The sequence below is a fragment of the Calliphora vicina genome, chromosome 3, assembly GCF_958450345.1.
Source record: "Calliphora vicina chromosome 3, idCalVici1.1, whole genome shotgun sequence".
Taxonomy (NCBI): domain Eukaryota; kingdom Metazoa; phylum Arthropoda; class Insecta; order Diptera; family Calliphoridae; genus Calliphora; species Calliphora vicina.
Window position 1 is genome coordinate 24,117,442 of NC_088782.1, and position 19,713 is coordinate 24,137,154.

The following is a 19,713-nucleotide window of genomic DNA, read 5'->3' on the forward strand; positions in this document are numbered from 1 at the left end:
ACCCTCAATATGTACATTTGGCCTTCTATGGGGACTTGAATCAGTTATCGTCCGAACTATACAGAATTTGATAGAGGAAATTAGGAAGGAGGGAATTAAAAAATCTTTACATTCCCGGGAATTTTCTTTTTTGTCACACTTGTAGTTTTCACCGGCTTAAAATCAATAAATTCTATTTTATTTTAAACAACTTCAGATTTCCGACTACGTAAAATCAGGAATACGAAATAACCATTCGTTTCGAAATTTTTCATATCTGATTGTATTTAAACAAATTTAAACCACTATTATTGTTATTATTATACCCTTCACCTTCGTGAGAAGGTCATTCCGTTTGTAATTTCTACATTTTTCATTTCCGACCCTATAAAGTATATACATATATTCTGGATCCTTATAGATAGAGGAATCGATTAAGCCATGTCCGTCTGTTTATTCGTCGGTCTGTCTGTTGAAATAAATTTTCTGAAGACCCCAGATATCTTCGGGATCCAAATCTTCAATAATTCTGTCAGACATGCTTTCGAGAAGTTTGCTATTTAAAATCAGCAAAATCGGTCCACAAATGGCTGAGATATGAGGAAAAAAACCAGGACAACCTCGATTTCTGACCTATATCTGGATTACTAAGTCATTAATATATATAATATGGATATCTAATGATAGATATTTCAAAGACCTTTGCATGACGTATATAAAACTATAGTAATTTTTTAACCAGATTTTTTCGCTATATATGAAAAAAAAACAACTTTAGAAAAAAAAATCGGAAAAAATATTTTTTAACCAGATTTTTTTTTTCACCAAAAGTTTTTTTCGCTAAAAAATAAAAATTTAGAAAAAAAAATTTTAAAATTTAAAAAAAAAATTTCCAAAAAATTAAAAAATACTTTAAGGTTAGACTAATATTTTTGGGCGTTACAAACATCTGCACAAACGCATTATACCCTCCCCACTTGGTGGTGTAGGGTATAAAAAAAATTATAATTACTTTTTGAGATAATTGGTGTTTTGTAATGCATGCCTTGTGGCACTCTTGCGGGTTAGAGGGTTAATGACAGAATTATTCTGTTGTGGCTGAAAAAAAAACATTTTTGCTAAATGATTATCAGATTCTAGAACCAAAAAAGTGATGGATATATTGGAATCATTAATTACACGACTAATCTGAATATTGTTACGAAATTGCACTATCAATTTCGAATTTAATGGTCTGTAACGACTGCTTGCAACATTAATCATGTTTATAAACATGTCCATGAGTAGAAGTTTCTACTTATCAACAATGTTGATAGCATAAAGTTATTAGCATTGTTTGTAAGTACTAAATGTTAAAGCTGTTAAAAGCTTTAGAAATAGAAGATTCTAGTTTTATCCGTTAAGATAATTCAAGAAGCTACTGGAAGGAAGATGATGTGTATAAATAGTGGCAGCGGTTGCGGTCGGTGTTCAGGTGATCATAGGCGTTGTTAGAATTAACATCACCTGTATTAACAATGTATTCTTATACAGGTGTAAAACTGTTGTTGTGTAAATTTGAATAAATAAAGAGTTTTTGCAATCAAAATAATACGGTTTATATAAGGAAAATAAACAACCATTTTTTAAAGGTAAAAAAAACATAACAATATTGTAACTTTAAGAAGAAAACTTATTAAGAAATTCCCGAAAATTCCAAACAAAAATTTGCCCGCGTATGAACCCTAATACCCGTTCAACATTTTTAAAAATAAATTTAAGTATTAGTTCAATCTTTCTCATATCTTACCAGCGTTATGAAATTTCTGGAAAAACTTTATTTTTAGCAATAATTTTGTAAATACAGCAATTTTTTTATATTGTTGTTTAATTTCAAGGTTTGTTGCGGATTCAAAACGGTAACTGTAACGCTAATTTGGATTATTACGTTAATGGTGATTTAGCGGTAACGGTATTTTAGTAGTAGCGGTATTTGCTGCTATTTCGGCAACGGTAACGATAATTTTAATATGTTACATTTTAAATGGTTTAGATTTCAATATCCTAACCCCCTGTCTACACATGACAAATATTTATCATAACAATTAATGACGTTTGTTGTCAAGACAAAGTTAAAGTTGTCTGAGCAAAAGCACTAATAATTTTGTCATAACGAAGCAATAATACTACTAAATGGAGACGTTTATCAAGATTTTAGTATAATCGGGAAATATTGATCCTCTCACTACTTTGAAAAGGTAAATTTTTGTAATATTTCGGATTTTGCATTAAATTTCAGAGAAATGTTAGGTCTGAAATTTAAAATTAGCTTGTTTAATGTTAGATTTGAATCATCTTTCAAATTGTTCTCAGCAGTTCCCTTAATATGCGGACTCTTTTTACATTGAATCTTTTAACTTCATATTGAACAAAATAGTTTTGTCACGTGTCAGAAGATAGAGGATTTGTATATGTATCTCTATCTTTCAGAACTTACTTTAATTTAAATTTTTGCTCAACGCAACAGAAATTATTATATCTTTCTCTTTCCACCAATTTATTTATATACAATTTAAATAGACAAATTTCAAAATAAACCGATAAATTCATTATTATTAATTTTATAAATGAAACCCAATTAATAGTCCTCCAACATATAATAAGATATTTTATATTTTGCTAACATCAAAAAGCACTGAACTACGTTCGTAATACATTGACTAGGTACTGTAATTAATTTAATTCCCAACAAACCGTTACATTTATTTTATTTTTAACTACCATAAATACAACTCTGCTTTCGTGGTGAATTATGTATCAACATATAACAACTCTGTTTTTGTTTACATTTTCTTATTGGACCAGCTGTCACTTAATAATCACAGCTGATTGGAGAGAGCGAATTTCTGCTTGTGTATTACTGCCAAAAAGTGGTTAGAATTTTTTCACAGATAAAGTGTTTCTGGTTATTGTAAACAAATAAAATACACAAAAATACCAATGAAAAACGCAAGAAAATAATAGATTTTTATACACCGCAATAGCTTCCAAGTGTCTTAAGGCAAAATGGATAATAAAAAAGATATTTACAATCTATGGGTGCAATATACAACAAAGGTAAGATGATGATGGTTCAAGGAAGGGGCTAAAGCTACGCGTGGCGGCCCATATCAAAAAGAAGTTAAATTATTGTGTGTATTTGTAAATATTCCAAAGGTATTAATCATCAGCATAAACAGAAATAAAATTGTTGTAGTTCTGTTTTATTTTACCACTGGCAAAAATAAACATTTATTTATTTATGTACAACAACAATAACGAGATGAAAACATTTATATACATAAACAATTATTGCGATTATAAGAATTTTGTTTTGGTTTAAAAATCCTTAAAATAACTTTACATATTATAATAAATTCCACTTGAGATTATATAATGAAAAACAAAAAAAAAAGAGTGGATATCTGTAATATTATACTGTTGGTGTGTGTATAGGTGTCAGTTTGTTTGTAAATTCTACCGAAGAAGCAGCATTGATTTATTGTCTAACAACCACCCCCGCATATTCTTAGGATTTACATGAGAACACAAACCAACTGTGATGAAAAAAAAAACAATTCTTGTTAAAATGGTGTTTGAGGGTTGGGGGTTGATGATTTTTGACATCTCCATTTACTATTCACAAAGAAGAAGAAATGCAGTTAGTTATACGAGGTCACTATGAAGAGTTTATTAGAAGAAATGTGCCGCTTTTGGCTAAACATTAGTTTACGGACTCCAAATTTTTAACAGAGGTTGTTTTTTCGTCTTCTATGTTCGAAAATTGGATATGTTGTTACTTATCAGATTTGGTCCATATATTTTTCATTGGAAAGCTTTTTAAAATACCTTTTACATGATATATAACCGATAAGATTTGCAAAAATTTATTTTTATAATAATTTTATTCATTTAACATATCATACGACCATATTTAATTTCTTGTTCCCGAATTATTGGTCATTAAACAAAATATTTTATGCGGAGCCGCTGTTCTACATACCTCAGAGTTTAAAACACTTCCGCTATCAAACAAAATATTTAATGCGATGCCGCTTTTCGACTACCTATAAAACTGTTGTTTTAAAATTTTTGCGTCTAGGTGATATTTTAAATTAAAACAATAAATGGTGGCTTGAATTTAATGTATAACAATTATTACCTTTTGAAATAAAATACCTTAAACAAAATTCTAGAATTGTGTTAACATTTTTTAATAACCTGGGATATTTTATAACTCATTTTAAAGCAATTTCAAAATGATTTCAAACCATATTTGGTGAAATTCTACTTCCACAAAGTGGGTCAAAAGATAAATTGAAATATTACTTTTGTTCTAGATGTCTAATAAAACAAAAAATTTAAACTCAATTATTTAGGAATGGCATACAAATTATACACTATTGTTTTACTAAGGGGACGATATATAATTCAAATTGATGAAAAAAAACATTAAAATTGTTCAAGAAAAAATAATAAAAAAAATCGACTTTATTCAGTTAATCGACATTTTCGATGACGTAATCGACATTCGACTTTTTTCCGAACAAAAAATCAATTTTGTAGCAAAAATTCGATTGTTCGAACAATTGATTTATAGAACTCTAGTACCTCATTGTATTGTATCTACTCGGTTACAAACCTAAACGTTTATTGGGGTCATTGTCGTGATGAATTCTCTAAACTAGGACCATGTTTTCCTCAGCATATGGATACATAACTTCGTTTAAAACGAATCAGTGTCTGATTCTAGTCATCGTATCTTTTACGATATGAATTGCCCTGGAAAACAGGCCTACAACATTTGTAATATAGCCAACGCCAATATTGAATTTGGCAGTCTGACAAATGTTCTCTCATAACTGCCTTTTAAATTGTATTTTGATTCATCCGAAGAGAGAGAAGAGTATTTCTGTCTTGACCAGTTTCAATGTTCTTTGTTAAATTGCATACGAGCGTGCGGTTTTTTATACCCTTCACCTTCGTGAGAAGGGTATATATAAGTTTGTCATTCCGTTTTGTAATTTCTACATTTTTCATTTCCGACCCTTTATATATACTTTATATATATATTCTGGATCCTTATAGATAGCGGAGTCGATTAAGCCATGTCCGTCTGTCTGTCTGTTGAAAACAAATTTTTGAAGACCCCAGATATCTTCGGGATCCAAATTTTCAATAATTCTGTCAGACATGCTTTCGAGAATATTGCTATTTAAAATCAGCAAAATCGGTCCATAAATAACGGAGATATGAGCAAAAAACCGGGAAAAAAAAATTTAAAAACAATTTCAAAAAAAAAATTTTGAAAAAAAATTTAATTTTGTTTACCTAAAAATATTTAAAAAATTTATTTTAAAGTATAATTTGTTTTTGAAATAAGAGGGTTTCTCACGTTGCGATAGGAACCAAACCCAGAACTAATTTCCAATTATAGATTATTGATATCCTCCTACGGAGTAATTTTTTTTTAATTTCTTAAACTCTTCCTATTAAATTATCTTGTCTTTGAGTAGTTTTACGAGGTCTCACTAATTTTTTTTTTTAATTTTTGAATCTGCTGATTTGTTAAATGAATATTTACCAAAGATAGATTAGCTTTTCACTACTTTCCAAATTTCGAAATGTTTTTACGCAGTATTTTATAAAAAAAATTAAAAAAATATTTGCTGGAGAAATACACACCTATTTCTCAAGGTTACTTAAAAATCATATATACAATTTCTTACTTCTAAATCCGCTGAAAAACTTTAAAAACTTAAAGAGATACGAACAACCAAGCTACTCGACAACACCTAAAAACTCGACAGCATTTCCTAGGTTTATTCTTAAAATTTTTATCACTGAGGGTATTTATTTAAAAAAAATGGAAAATTACACTCTAATTATTTTACATTTTTACACAATAAACACAAGAAAAAATACCCAAAAATTTTTTTTTATTTTTTTGTGGAATTTTGTTCATGTTTTTGTTGTGTAAAAGTTTAAAAAAATCAGAGTGTAATTTTCCCTTTTTTTTAATTATAATTTTTAAAAGTAAAATTCGATATGAAAGATTTTACTAGAATCGAATTTCGGATTTCGCTTATACCTCGTCCATATATGGAGCGATTTGGGATGATACTATAATTTTTAAATTCACAAAAATAACGAGATTTAAAATTAGATATTTCACAAAGTATGAGATTAAAACATAAACAAAATTATAATTGGTTTATTTGTTTGTTATCTCTATGAATTTTCTAATGACTTTTCACACTGTTTTCGTATTATTAATAAAATTAATTTATTTTTTAAGGGGCTTCCCCATCCATTAAATCTATATTTAATATATATTTGCTTTATTATAGAATGAAGAATCATATTTTCGTGAATTTATCGAACGCTTCGTTAGCATTTGGCAAAGTCAATTATCATTGGATTTCAACTCCGAACAATGTCCCTATTGGCATGAGGTTAAGCCCGACAGTGGCCCACATTTGGGTCGTCTACCCGATGAACTTTTACCGGCAATTGGTAAATTCATTATAGTCGCCAGCGATTCGTGCCAAAATGTAAGTAACAAACATAATAATAATTGTAATTTAATGCTTTTCTATCTGTCCCTGTGTGAGGGTGAGCTTAAATTATTCATATTTCATTTACTTTTTCATTGTTTACATTTGCTTATGTTGTTTGTTTTGATTTTGTATCTCTTTTTTCTAAACAGGGTGAAATTTCTGATGATACTATACGTCAAATTGCCATACTCGTAGATTGTTTGATAATCGTTTGCCGGCATTTTGATAATATTTTGGCCATTATTAAATATGAATATAAATCAAATTTAATTGCTATTTTAACAAATGTATTTCATCAGGTAAGTAAATTTATTAAAACAAAATAATGATTTTATAAAAAATAATTAAAATGATTTGTTTGCATTGTTTGTACATAGCTATGATTAATAACAATTATTAGATTACTTCTTACATTGCGATAAGATAAGATTAAGCTGCATTGTTGAGTATATGGCTTTTAACTATGATTAAATAAATTCATTTTTTTATATTTTTAAGGGTTTATTTTTTTGTTTTTATATTAAAGTAATATTTACTTCTAAATTTATTGTTACAAATTTTATATAGATAGTTATTGTACATACTTTAAAAGTTGTTCAATTGTTATCAAATTGCATTTATTTTGCTTTATTAAAACTAAAAATGTTAGGATGTAAAAATCACGTACTAAATTATTCTAAGTAGATTCACTTTCTAAGTGGATTCTATGTTTTCTTAAGGATTGATAGATGTAGGTCAAGAGGAGGTGGAATTTGTATTAATGTATCTTTGTGCATGAGTATAGATACTCTCAGGAATGTCACAATATAAAAAAAAATTCCTTTTCAGTTTTAGTCTGTTCAGTAGATTAAATTTATTTATTAATATATAACTGTTAGATATTTAAATTTAACTTTTTTAACATTTTCGAACTCAATATAAATTTTTTGCAAAATATTGAAATTTGTTAATTTTTAATTACAAAAGTAAATTTTATATTTTAATAAAAAAACTTCAATTTTAAAATAATTAAACTTATCATTGAGGGTATTCATTTCAAAAAAATGGAAAAGTACACACTGATTTTTTTTACATTTTAAAAACAAACACAAGAAAAAAAATTCCAAAAAAAGTTGTATTTTTTTATGGAATTTTGTTCATGTTTTCGTTGTGTAAAAGTGTAAAAAAATCAGAGTGTAATTTTCCTTTTTTTGAAATGAATAACCTTATTATAAAGTAGTTTTAATTTAGATACAAATTTCAATTTCGAAAATGTCAAAATCTACTTATTATTGATTGTATGAGTTAATAATAGTTATTCTGAAATCAATTTTGTATTTTAATATGCCATAGGCAATAATAAAGTATTCACTCCTATCGCGAATCAATATTTCACATGAAATATATTCCCTTTTTCGATCATCAACTTTGTTCACGTGAAAAAATTCCTCATGTTGTGAAATTGGGATGGAATTTGAAAATTTGGTTATATCGTCTTAATTTTTTGATGAATTAAATTTATTTATTAATTTTTTGCAATTGTGGTAATGCGATTGAAATGTAGATACAAAATTCCAACTTTTTTAATCTTCTTCGAAAATTCGAACTTAATTTCGAATTTTTCGAAAATATCGAAATTTGTTAATTTTTTATTATTTTATTTATTGCTATCAATTAAAAACTTAAATTTTATATTTTAATAAAATTTTGTAAATTTTACCATATTCGAACTTATTTCTGTAATTAAAAATGAAAATTTGTAAATTTTTATATAGAGATTTGAACTTAGATAGAAAATTTTAAACCATTGGGAACATATTAGTAAATTCAAACTTAACTTTGAATTTTTCGAAATGAGATAACTATTGATTATTTGAGTTAATTCTAGTTATTTTGGAAATAAATTTGCTATAATCAATAACAATGTGCTAGTTGAAAAAAGTGTCGACGTGTTTATCTAATGCGAGTACGCTGAATCCAGTGGTGCTAACCTTTTTTATGTTAGCTCTTGTTTTCGAGATATACCGTTATTTCGAAAATGGAGGAGTTTGCATAAAATATATTCGCGTAACTCAAAACTGTTTAGCTTATTGAATAAAATAAAAAAAACGAAATTCCGCAATAAAATTACCATTAAGTAAGGCTGAATAATTTTTTTAATCTGCGCAGTCGTTTTAGAAATAAGAAGACTTACTTGCCGCCGTCATATGGAAACCTAGCGACTTCACATGAAGTTAAAAGCATCTATGCTTTACTGGTTAATCAGCGTAACTCAAAAACGGTTCGCATAACTCAAAAACGGTTTAGCTTATTGAATAAAATAAAAAAACCGAAATTCCGCAATATAATTACAATTAAGTAAGGCTGAAACATTTTTTTAATCTGCGCAGTCGTTTTAGAAATATAGAAGACTTACTTACAGCCGTCATAATTAAACCAAGAGACTTCACATGAAGTTAAAAGCTTCTATCCTTTACTGGTTAATCAGAGACCGATCAAAGCCAAGCCTTAGGACCGTGACGGTCGCAACATGGTACATAAGAAATGAGAACATCCACAGAGATCTAGAAGTACCATTGTTAAAGGATGAGTTCAGAACAGTTCGTGAGATATACATTTAAAAGTTACAAAGCCACCCGAACCCGATTGCTAGACTTCTAGCATAGAGCCAAACGCAGTCAAGGCTTCGTAGAGCTTATCAACCACCTTATTAATTTGGGGTCCAATTGTCAATTAATGCTCTCGTTAGGGAGTAATTAGATTTAATTTTAGTTATAAGATTTAAATATTTAAATAATAAATAAAACATAAACAAAAAATATTGCGAATTGAATTGAATTTTTTAACTATTTAAGGCATTTTCGAAAATTCAAAGTTAATTTAGAATTTTTCGAAAATATAAAAATCTGTTACAGCCTGGCCCACAACGTTGAAAGAAAAATGAGTAGAAAAAAAAATTCTTTGGAATAGTTTTCATACAAATTTCTTCGAATAATTTTTCTTTCGACAATTTCCTGTTTATTTTTTATTATCTTATAAAATTAAATTTCTTCTTTTTTAATTTTTAAAATATGTATTTTATTAAAATGCGTTTAATATTAAATGGTTATATATGTATTAACTTAATTTCGAATTTTTCGAAAATACTTAAATGAGCTAAATATTGATTTTTTAAATTAAAAATACTTATTTTTCAATTTAATTATTAAAAATTTGCTAGTCTAAAACAATTAAAATTACTAATCGATAAGTATTGATGAGAAATCCATATTTTAATGTTTTAATACATAGTAGTTTAAATGCATTTTATGTATTTAAGGATATTTTCGAATATTCGAACAGAATTTTTCGAAATTGTTGAAATGTCATAATTACACGGTGCTACGATGGAAAAAAACTTGGAAAACGACCTAGCGTATGTTATAGGGCTTGCTGAGTACATTAGAAATTGTGTCAAAAAATTTCCAAAACACCCTCAAATTCTGAAGTTATTCTGAAAAAAACCGTTTTCAGTTATGTCCGTGAACTTATCGATCTGTAACTCAGTCAGTCTCTGTCCGACTTTAAATTTTTTAACGGGCTTAAAAAGAAAACTGATTATGCTTTAAAATGACGTGCATTTTTTTTTATACATTTGTTAGTTATAAGTATTGTTTTTGTTAAGAATATCTAAAAGAAAAACAAAATTTATCAACTTTTTTTATTTTAATCGCTTTTCATTGCTTATTGTGATAATGGAAGCTTATACAAATTTATACCAATGTATTAAGGAAATAGTTCTTAACAAACCATCAAATTCAAATCGGATGAATATTGTAAAAGTTATTCAACTTTTCATTAACACCTTTTTTAGTATTTTCCCCCCAGCCCATATGAATAAAAAAAAACAAAAAACTATAAAAAAAAATTTTTGTCTACAATTTTTAATTTACAAGGTAAATTTTGTGGAACTTTTTTCGAAAAAGTTTAATAACTTTTGCAAGTATAAACCGATTTTAACAACTAATATCTCGTTTTCGTCTACATAGAATTGTCTATAAATTACTGTGCAAAAAAAATAGGGTTTCATAGACAAAAAGCCAAACTATTTATAAAAACTTAAACAATTTCTAGGAATATAGATCTTATACATAGATTTTATGAAAGCTTAATTCTTTACTTAACTATAATTGTTTAAAATTTTGAAATCGGTCTAAAAATGTGTGAGTTAGAGGTACTAAAGTACTACGACCTACCCTAAAACAGTTTTTTCAAAATAACTAAAAATTTTGAGGGTGTTTCAAAATCTTTGAAAACGGTTTCAGTATGTCCTCATCTAGGCCTACAACCTCCACTAGGTGGCTTTTCAAGTTCTGACAAAAAGTGTCATTTTGTAGCAGAGTGTTATTCATTATTTTAGTTATTACCAAGTTTTACCAATTTGAAGCTGAATGGTTTCCATTTTCTACCAACATTATTATAAACATTTTCTTTTACTTATTTAAAGTACTTTCCTTTTCATCAATAATACTTGTTTGTTTCAGTGTATACAAGAAAAAACTACTTCAAATGAGGTTTCACATCTATTTCGTAGTTTTTCACAATTTTTAGAAGTTATGTACGACCCCTACTTGACATGGCGTAGTTTTTTACGCAAGAATTTTGCTGATTATAAAAAATTACCCTACAAACCACACAGCGTTCATGTGGAAATAATACCATTTATTTATGGTAAGTTAAAGAAAAATTCATATCAAAAATAAATATCTACTAGTTAAAAATATTTTATTTGTAGACTGTTTCCAACAAAATGATATAACCAAATATCCAGATATTGGTGAATCATTAATGCACACCTTGGGAGCAATAATATGTGGATCTCAGGTAATTTTTTATATTTTATTTACAAAAATACTTTCTAAGCTTTTTCTCTTTTAACTCTTTTATTTATTATATTGTATAATTTTTCATTTGTAACATGTCAATAACATTTTATCTTTTTTTGGTTGTGGTTTCATCATATTAAAAATATATTTGTGTTATTAATTAATTCTATGTAAACTGTAATTTAAATGTTGCAGAAAACTTTAGCTGCAATTAATTTTAAAAATCTTAAAAGTTCTGGTGATGGTGTTCAAACTTGTGATAATTTGGTAAGTTAACAAAATAGTAGTAAATAATTTATATAGTATTTAAATAGTTGCTGTTTTATTTGTGTTTATTTTGGTAATTACCTAGCTATGAAGTGTTTTTTATAAAATTTGTATGTTGATTGAGTTTGTATTTCTTTTATAGCGCAATGGCATGCGAGCTATTTGTCCCGCCACCGTTTCGGTTTTAATAAAAATTTTATCGCAATGGGAAACCTCGAATGATTTACGTATTGTTACCTTAAGATGTTGTGCTTTGATGATAATTGTCTTACAAAAATCTAGTCCAGAAGAAGTAAGTATCATTTGCAATAATAAGACAAAATATTTGAATCAATAAAGGTTTTCAAATTTCAAAATTCTTCCCAAAAATACAAATTTGTATAATTTTCGAAAATTCGAAACTAATTTAGAATCTTTTGTTTCTCTCCTCCAGCGCCAAATAGACCTAATAACTCTTATAAAACTATACTGTGATGTTTTGGATGACCTTTTAAAAACCGACAACTTTCACCGCACTTCCGGTGACACCTTTGATATCGGATCCGAAGAAAATGATCCCAATGATCAGACCCTAGATGTTAATGCTCTTGACTCATCTGTAGACAATATCAGTGTATTTCTATCCGATGTACAAAGTTCTTCATATATTTGTGAAGCAATTGAGGAAACCAATTTGGTGGATATATTAATTTCAATACCGAAATCCGTAAAAGCCTGGAATCTTAACTATGCACAACTTTTAATTAAAGTTATTAAAGCATTGGCATCCATAACACGTAACTCCCCCAGGCTAACTGAACACATACGTTACTATGATAAAGTGGGTAAACTGGTTAATGGTCTAATGGAGTTGGGATTACCTTCGATTGGTCTATTGGAGGCAGCCATAGAGTTGGCTTATAATGAAAACATGGGTATAATAGTATTACCCGAAGTCTTGACAAAACTTATAGAATGGCTGCCCGAAATGGATGTGAGAGAGCAGACATATTTAAGTGATAGAATTTTAAAAGCCTGTACTGACAATTATGGAACGTGAGTTTTTTTTTGGTAAAAATAAATTAAATTATTTAAATATATATTTCTTTTTTTTGGTGATTTTAGCAAATCTGTTGCTTGTGAAACTCGTATTATAAAATCTATATGTTTGTGTTTGCATCGTTATGATAAACTGTCCGATCAATGTATACAAAATTACATTAAACTTATCGAAGAACTTAGTAAATTAAGTATTATACCCATAGAATTGAAAAGTATTTTTAGTCTCCTAAGAAAAGAAAGTAAATTTCCACATTCAAAACAATTGTTACAGGTAAGTAACATTAACTTATATGTAGAGAAGCAAGTTGTCAAGATGTTTCCAACTAAAATGAAGGCAAACAAGCTAAATTTAAAGGGGATTTCTGATGCAAATAAAAACATTCTTCTAAAGATCATTCGTGATATAATTCATATAATTTTTAAATTTGAAATATTCAAACTTATATTTGAACACAAATATTAGAGATTGACCTAGTGTGATTTAAAAAATAGATAACATTTTTTACTGAATATTGAAAAATATAATTTTTCAGTATAAGAGGTTTACCCCCAGTAACACGAAGTCTGGTTATGTGTTAACTAATAGTTATACTGACAGTTTTCATACAAAAATAATTTTAAAAAACAGTATAACTATTAGTTAGCACCTAAACAGACTTCGTGTTAATGGGTGTAAGAGTTATTTTCAAAAATATTATATTGAAGATTTCAAATCTGAATATATTGAGCACATCTTCGAAAATTCTAACTTCACTGAAAATTTACTATTTAAGTTCTTAATAATGACAATTTAAACGAATTATTTTATTTAAATAATTTTTCTATAGTTATTTTGAAATATTCTAGTATACAGTGGTCGACTTAAGTCTACGTACGATCAAAAGTTTTGCCACTTTATGAGAGAAAACCTAGTAAATAAAAATATAATAATGCAGTTTTGTTTGAAATCTATTTTTATTGCTATGCACCAAAAAAAAAAATGTTGTTGCAATGTAAACTTGCTAAATTATTCATAAAAAACAATAAAAAAACATTGACAAAAGTCTACATACGACCACAGCATGTCCCTTTTTTTTGAATACTAACAGATAAGCAATGCAATTTATTAAGTCTACAGATCAAGAAATATTCGGTTACTTTGAAAATACTGGTACAGTTAAAAACAAGCCGCGAAGTGGTCGCAAAAGAAACTACATCGTAGAGATGTAATCTTCATTTTAAAAGATATCAACAAAAACCCAAAAGTAAATACCATAAAATTGGCCGAAGAACTCGCAACAAGATCAGAAGATATTGTTTATTCACGAACAATTCAAAGAACCTTAAATAATAATGTTAATTAAAGCAGAAATCCTCGTAAATTAGCGAAGGGATCGAAAAGGACATGGAATTCTGGAAGCGAGTTTTGTTCACTGATGAGTTTAAGTTTAACATATTTGGAAATGATGGGAGAGATAAAGTATGGCGCAAAACAAATAGAGCAATGGATACGAAAAACTTACTCGCTACAGTTAAAAATGGTGGTGGCAGTGTGATGGTTTGAGGTACTGTCGCTGCTTCTGGAGTGGGAAAGTTAAAGATTATTGAGGGTAATATGGATCGTTATCAGTACAAATCCATTTGGGAACAAAATTTGAGAGCACCGGTTGATATTTTAACTCTTGGGGTTAATGTTGGATTTTTCAGCAAGATATCGATCCGAAACATACGTCTCAAATTGTCAATGATTGGCTACTCTACCATGCCCCACGACAATTGTACATACCATCTCAAAGCCCGGACTTAAATGTTATTGAGTACGTGTGAGAAATTCTACAACGGAAGATCCAAAAACATCTTATTACTTGTGAACCAATGTTAAAGGAGAAGCTTCCAGAAGAACGGCAAAATATAAAGTCGGCAGAACTACAAAATTTAGTTATTTCGATGCCCAGACGCTTGTAGATGCCCGTGGTTGCCCAACGAAATATTGAATTTAATGAAAATTTGTATTCGCTGAAAAATGTTTATTTAGTGAACAAATTTTTTTAATTTTTTGTGAATAACAGTTTAAATTAATTATAAATTTAGCGATATTTTTTTGTTATATTAATAAAAATGCATTTGAAATAAAACTGCATCATTACTATTACTTATTATGGTTTAGAAGTCCGCGAGTTACGAAAATAATGGTCGTACGTAGACTTTTGTCGGTCACTGTAACTAATGAAATATATTCAAGAAAATTTAATTTTTTTTGTTAAATATCGACTTAAATAATAAACTATAAAAGTTTTATTTTATACTTTTTAGTACATCTTCGAAAATTCGAACCTTATTTGAAAGATATAGAAATTTTGTATCTTAAATGTTTAAAGCATCATCCAAAAGCCGAACGTAAATTTTAAAAATATTTTTGTATTGAAAATATCACCGTTTATAATATTTTGGCTGTAGTTATTTTAAAATATTCGAATATTTGAACTTACATATGCAAATAAATAATGAAAAATATTCAAGATTTCAAATTACCTCATTGTAATTTAAATGTAAATAAAAATTTTAAAATTTTGTGGACATTTTCGAAAATTCGAACATAATTTCGAATTTTTCGAAAATATTAAATTATGGTGAAAATTAACTATTTAAGTTCTTAATAATGAAAATTTAAGCGAATTATTTTGTTAAAATTATTTTTCTATAGTTATTTTGAAATATTTGAGTATAAGTAATGAAATATATTCAAGATATCATTGTAATTTCAGCTTAAACACAAATTTAAAGCTTTTCTAGACATCTTCGAAAATTCGAACTTAATTTCGAATTTTTCGAAAACATTAAAATATGTTGAAAACTAATTATTTAATTTTTTTAAGTAAGAAAATTTCATGTTTTGGTGTAATATTGTTATTTTTTTCAAATGTTTATATATTCGAACTTAAATATCGGCATAAACAATAAAATATACAACTTTTAAAATTACCAAAATGTTATTTAAGCTATAAACAAGTTTATACTTTTTAGTACAAGTTCGAAAATTCGAACTTAATTCAAAAACTTTGTGTAAAACCTTAATTGCAGGAAGAATTACTTGAATTTTAGTTGGAAACCTCAAACAACATTCTTTGCATTTTTATTCTAATTTATTCTAGTATTTTTCTTAATAATTTTTTACCATTCATTTCTAGACCCTTGTAAGTGTTTCTTTGCAATCGCTGACTAGCACAAATTTGTGTTCACAGTACTTCAATTTTTGTGAGTCCGGCGATGGCATAGTTGTAACCGATATTAAAAATTGGTCGATGTCTGGAGCTTATGGTTTCATTTTTCATATATTGTTGCGTTTGGACAACAAACTGAAGCCACAAAATGCGAAAACAAAAACAGACAGTGGAGAACCGGAGCAACGAGCCAATTGCAGAAGAATGTTATTAAAGTAAGTTCTTTAAGATTATAATTAGAAAATAAACTATAATTTTTTATTTAAAAACTATTTTAGTTTGCGCACTGGCAGCAATACTGGTTTCGAAGTATTCATACAGAATAATGGCAACATTGTGGTGGCTGCTTTAACAAAACGTGAATATTTAACATCTTCGGTGGCCTCTAGCACTTTGTTGGATGGCCAGTGGCATTATGTGACCGTGGCCATTACACCGCCCAAAAGACCTTTTTCCTATAGCCAAATTAATGTGTATATAGATTTTATGCAAAAAATAAGTGCCACTTTAAAGGTGCAAGCTATAAATGAGGTAATTTATTATTACAATATCTATATCAAATAAAAGATAATTATAATTTATTTTTGTGTACATATTACAGCCATTTATTTACTGTTCAGTGGCTTCAGCCTTGCAGGAAATAAAAACCTCTAATGCTGACAATGCCGGTAATACTAATACCTCTGTAATGCCTCGCTCATCATCACAAGACACTAATCAGTCTTACAGAGGCATGTTGCCAAGTTTGTTGGAAAGAACTTTGTCCACAAATGTTAGTTGTTGTCATATTTTTAAAAATTAAATTTCATTTAACTATTTTTAACTATATTTAATAGGTATCCAATTATTTCACTTTACCTTTGAGAACCCAATCCACCTCTTTCGATCCGAATGTGAAAAATTTTCCTGTTGGCATGCAGGAAACCGTATTTGGGGAACAGAAATGTCTGTATGGACAAATTGGCGGCGTATTGTTGGCTGAACCCACCACCAGTTTAAAAACCGTATTCGATGCTGGCATACATTTCAGCTCTATTTTTTCCCAAGACAATGATATTCTCGAGTTGACTTCAAGATTTGTTTTCTGTTACTCGCCGGCCGCCTTTACACACAATACCTGTTTGGATTTAATACCCAGTGGCAGATATTTGGGTCTGGTACAGGCCCAACATTGTCATATAGTAAAAATACGCGATACCATCAATAGTGTGGGCGGCATACAAGCTATATTGCCCATATTACATCGTATTATAAAAGAGAATAATACAGAATTTTCACTGGCAGCTGCTGCGGCAGATTCGTCGGAAGAACCGGCAGAACCTTTGAAAACCCCTGTCACCGAGGAATTTGCCGATTGGGAGGTTTTATCATCAAACTCCTATACCGAATGGAAAATGGTACAATTTCCCATAGCCAGCTTTATGTGTTTCTTGCGCTATTTAACCCATGAACATGACAACAATCAAGAGAATTTACTTAACAGTGAATGTCTATCCATAATTGGCATGATGTTGCAAAAATGTCCGTCCAAAATCTTTGATGTCAACGCCTTAATGGCCACACATTTGTTTATGGAATCCATACAGGGCCATAAATCCTCTACCGGACAATCTAATCTTCCCCTACTGGATGATCTCTACACCTCTATAGCTTTCAATTTCGATATATGGGTTCATATGCCCTTCCAAATTACATTGGGTCATGTCCAGTATCTGGGTGCCATGATTAAGAATGATCGTAAATATTTTCGCCGAAAGTTTGGCATACAATTTTTCCTGGATGTTATACGCCAACATTATGGCACACCTGAGAGTATAACACCCGAAGATGCCAAAACTATACGTTCCACCATATTTGCCATAATACGTTTCTATCTGCAAAAGGATGTCAATATCAAGGAGATTATTACGATTATTACGTTTTTAGCTTCGGTAAAGCAGGATCATGTTTTAATTGAATTTTTAGACATGATGACCATGCATATCAAGGGTAAAAATTGTCGCGATCAATTGATTTTGCTGCTGCATGAACCGCAAACGGCGAATTTAATTTACAACTATTTTATGGATAAAACTTGTAGTTGTGAATTGCAGGAGGCTGCCATAAGGGTGAGTAAAGTGGAAAAAAAGAAACTTTGATCCCATATATATAATAAATTCTTCTCTTTTCCAGTTTATCAGCGGTCTTTTGTCCACATCACGTGTCCAGGGCAAATACAAACAAATCATGCGTTTGCATGATCCCACCACCGATGCTTCACTGTTTCCCGGTCTATTTTCCTACACCATACCCATGCAGTTAAGCTCCACCATACTCTTTCACATGCTCGACGAAATGCTAAATACCGAGGTGGACTATTGTGGCTTAATATTTCTGGTACATCAAGTCAGCTCCTGCGAATTGCCGGTTAAATTAGAGGTGGCCAAACGTCTGCTACAATGCACTTTTACCAAACAAAATTCACCTCAAGCTATAGCCAAACAGCCGGGTTGGCAAGAATCTATTGCTCGACTACTTATACGCAGACCCATTGAAAATGTCAAACCCGATGAGGAGAAACGCAAAAGTTTCGGCATTAATCTGGATGTTTTGCTAGAGGATGAAAATAAATTTGACAGTCAAGGAGATCTCATCAATTTCTGTGAACAACAAATGGAAATTGATCATCCCGAACATAGTGATGGTGGTTTAATATTAAATGAAATACAGGCCAGTGTTTCGGAAGCGGCCAATGTTTTGGAATCGGAATTTAAGGAACTAGCTGAATCTGTTTCGGGTGTAGTGGCAGAAAATGTATCCTCGGTGTTTTCGGTAATAAGACAAACGACTCACGATCTACAAGACACATTCGAGTCGCTGGCAATGGGCTCCTCGACAGAAAACATAGACACTAGCTCTCTAAAAGAACGAGCCGATTCCATAAGCTCTGATAGTTCATCACAATCGGCTAGGGGTGGTGCCAAAAAGGGTGATTCAATCGAAAGTAATTTGGAATTTTCCTCTGAGGCGGATGTAGACAGTGAAGAACAATTGGTGTATTTGGTATCAAATATTCTATTTACTGTTTTTTGGCGTGGTGTACCCAATGACCATCCGGAGTGTTGGAAGGAAAGGGGTCAAGTGTTGGGCTGTATTAATTTGTTGGCTTTGAATAATGAATTGATGGCCTCTCATTTGTCGTTGAGATTGCGCATTTTGGAAATGGCTGTTCAGGCTTCTTTGTTCGATTTGGCGGAGCATGGCAATCAGACGTTGATTAATCAAGAAGTAAGTTGTTAAAAACTAAACTTTTTGAAATACAGCTGGTATTTTTTTACGATAGAAAAATCCAGAGGAATTGGGGCGTAGAATCTAAAAATGCTCTTATCCGAACAATGTTTTCAATTTTTCCCTCTTTTTCCAGAACGCTTCACACATTTTACGCATGATCTATGACCTGGTGGTCTTGGGTTCCAACGAAGATGAGTCCAAAAAATGTTCCACCAAATTGTTGGACGGTGTTTTAGCTTTACTCGATGCTTTAATGATATTCCAATCGGATTCTTCAGATGATTGGTCTGATATGATACGTCTGTGTTTGGGTTTACTCTTAAAATGTTCCCATCATCCAAATCCCGGTGTAGTGGCTATGGCCACTGCTAAACTCCATGCCATACTACAATGTCGCACCACTGAGAATCCCAGTGAATTGGCTTATCTACTATATTCCATAAATAAAGCTTTAGATAGTGCTATTGAGGGTAAATATCTGGTTTATGGTTGGAGAAGTCTAAACAAATTTTATATTCTTGTTTTTTTTATCTT

The 19,713-nt window shown here is 29.7% G+C and overlaps 1 protein-coding gene across 3 annotated transcripts in view; it reads left to right on the plus strand.

The window, feature by feature from the left end:
• Positions 1–2,902: 2,902 nt before the first annotated feature.
• Positions 2,903–19,713, plus strand: part of LOC135954338 (neurobeachin-like protein 1) — a 167,093-nt gene continuing 150,282 nt past the window's right edge. For 2 of the 3 annotated variants that reach the window (XM_065504477.1, XM_065504476.1), the window contains exons 1-14: positions 2,903–3,075; positions 6,348–6,551; positions 6,707–6,856; positions 11,060–11,246; positions 11,311–11,399; positions 11,811–11,960; positions 12,102–12,703; positions 12,773–12,980; positions 15,877–16,124; positions 16,188–16,440; positions 16,511–16,681; positions 16,746–18,017; positions 18,082–19,176; positions 19,313–19,649. In XM_065504477.1, coding sequence (XP_065360549.1) covers positions 3,025–3,075; positions 6,348–6,551; positions 6,707–6,856; positions 11,060–11,246; positions 11,311–11,399; positions 11,811–11,960; positions 12,102–12,703; positions 12,773–12,980; positions 15,877–16,124; positions 16,188–16,440; positions 16,511–16,681; positions 16,746–18,017; positions 18,082–19,176; positions 19,313–19,649 — 5,017 coding nt within the window. In that variant the 5' untranslated portion in view covers positions 2,903–3,024. Of the gene's footprint in view, positions 3,076–6,347; positions 6,552–6,706; positions 6,857–11,059; positions 11,247–11,310; positions 11,400–11,596; positions 11,669–11,810; positions 11,961–12,101; positions 12,704–12,772; positions 12,981–15,876; positions 16,125–16,187; positions 16,441–16,510; positions 16,682–16,745; positions 18,018–18,081; positions 19,177–19,312; positions 19,650–19,713 lie in introns of all 3 variants that reach the window. The other variant, XM_065504478.1, reaches the window with a different exon arrangement.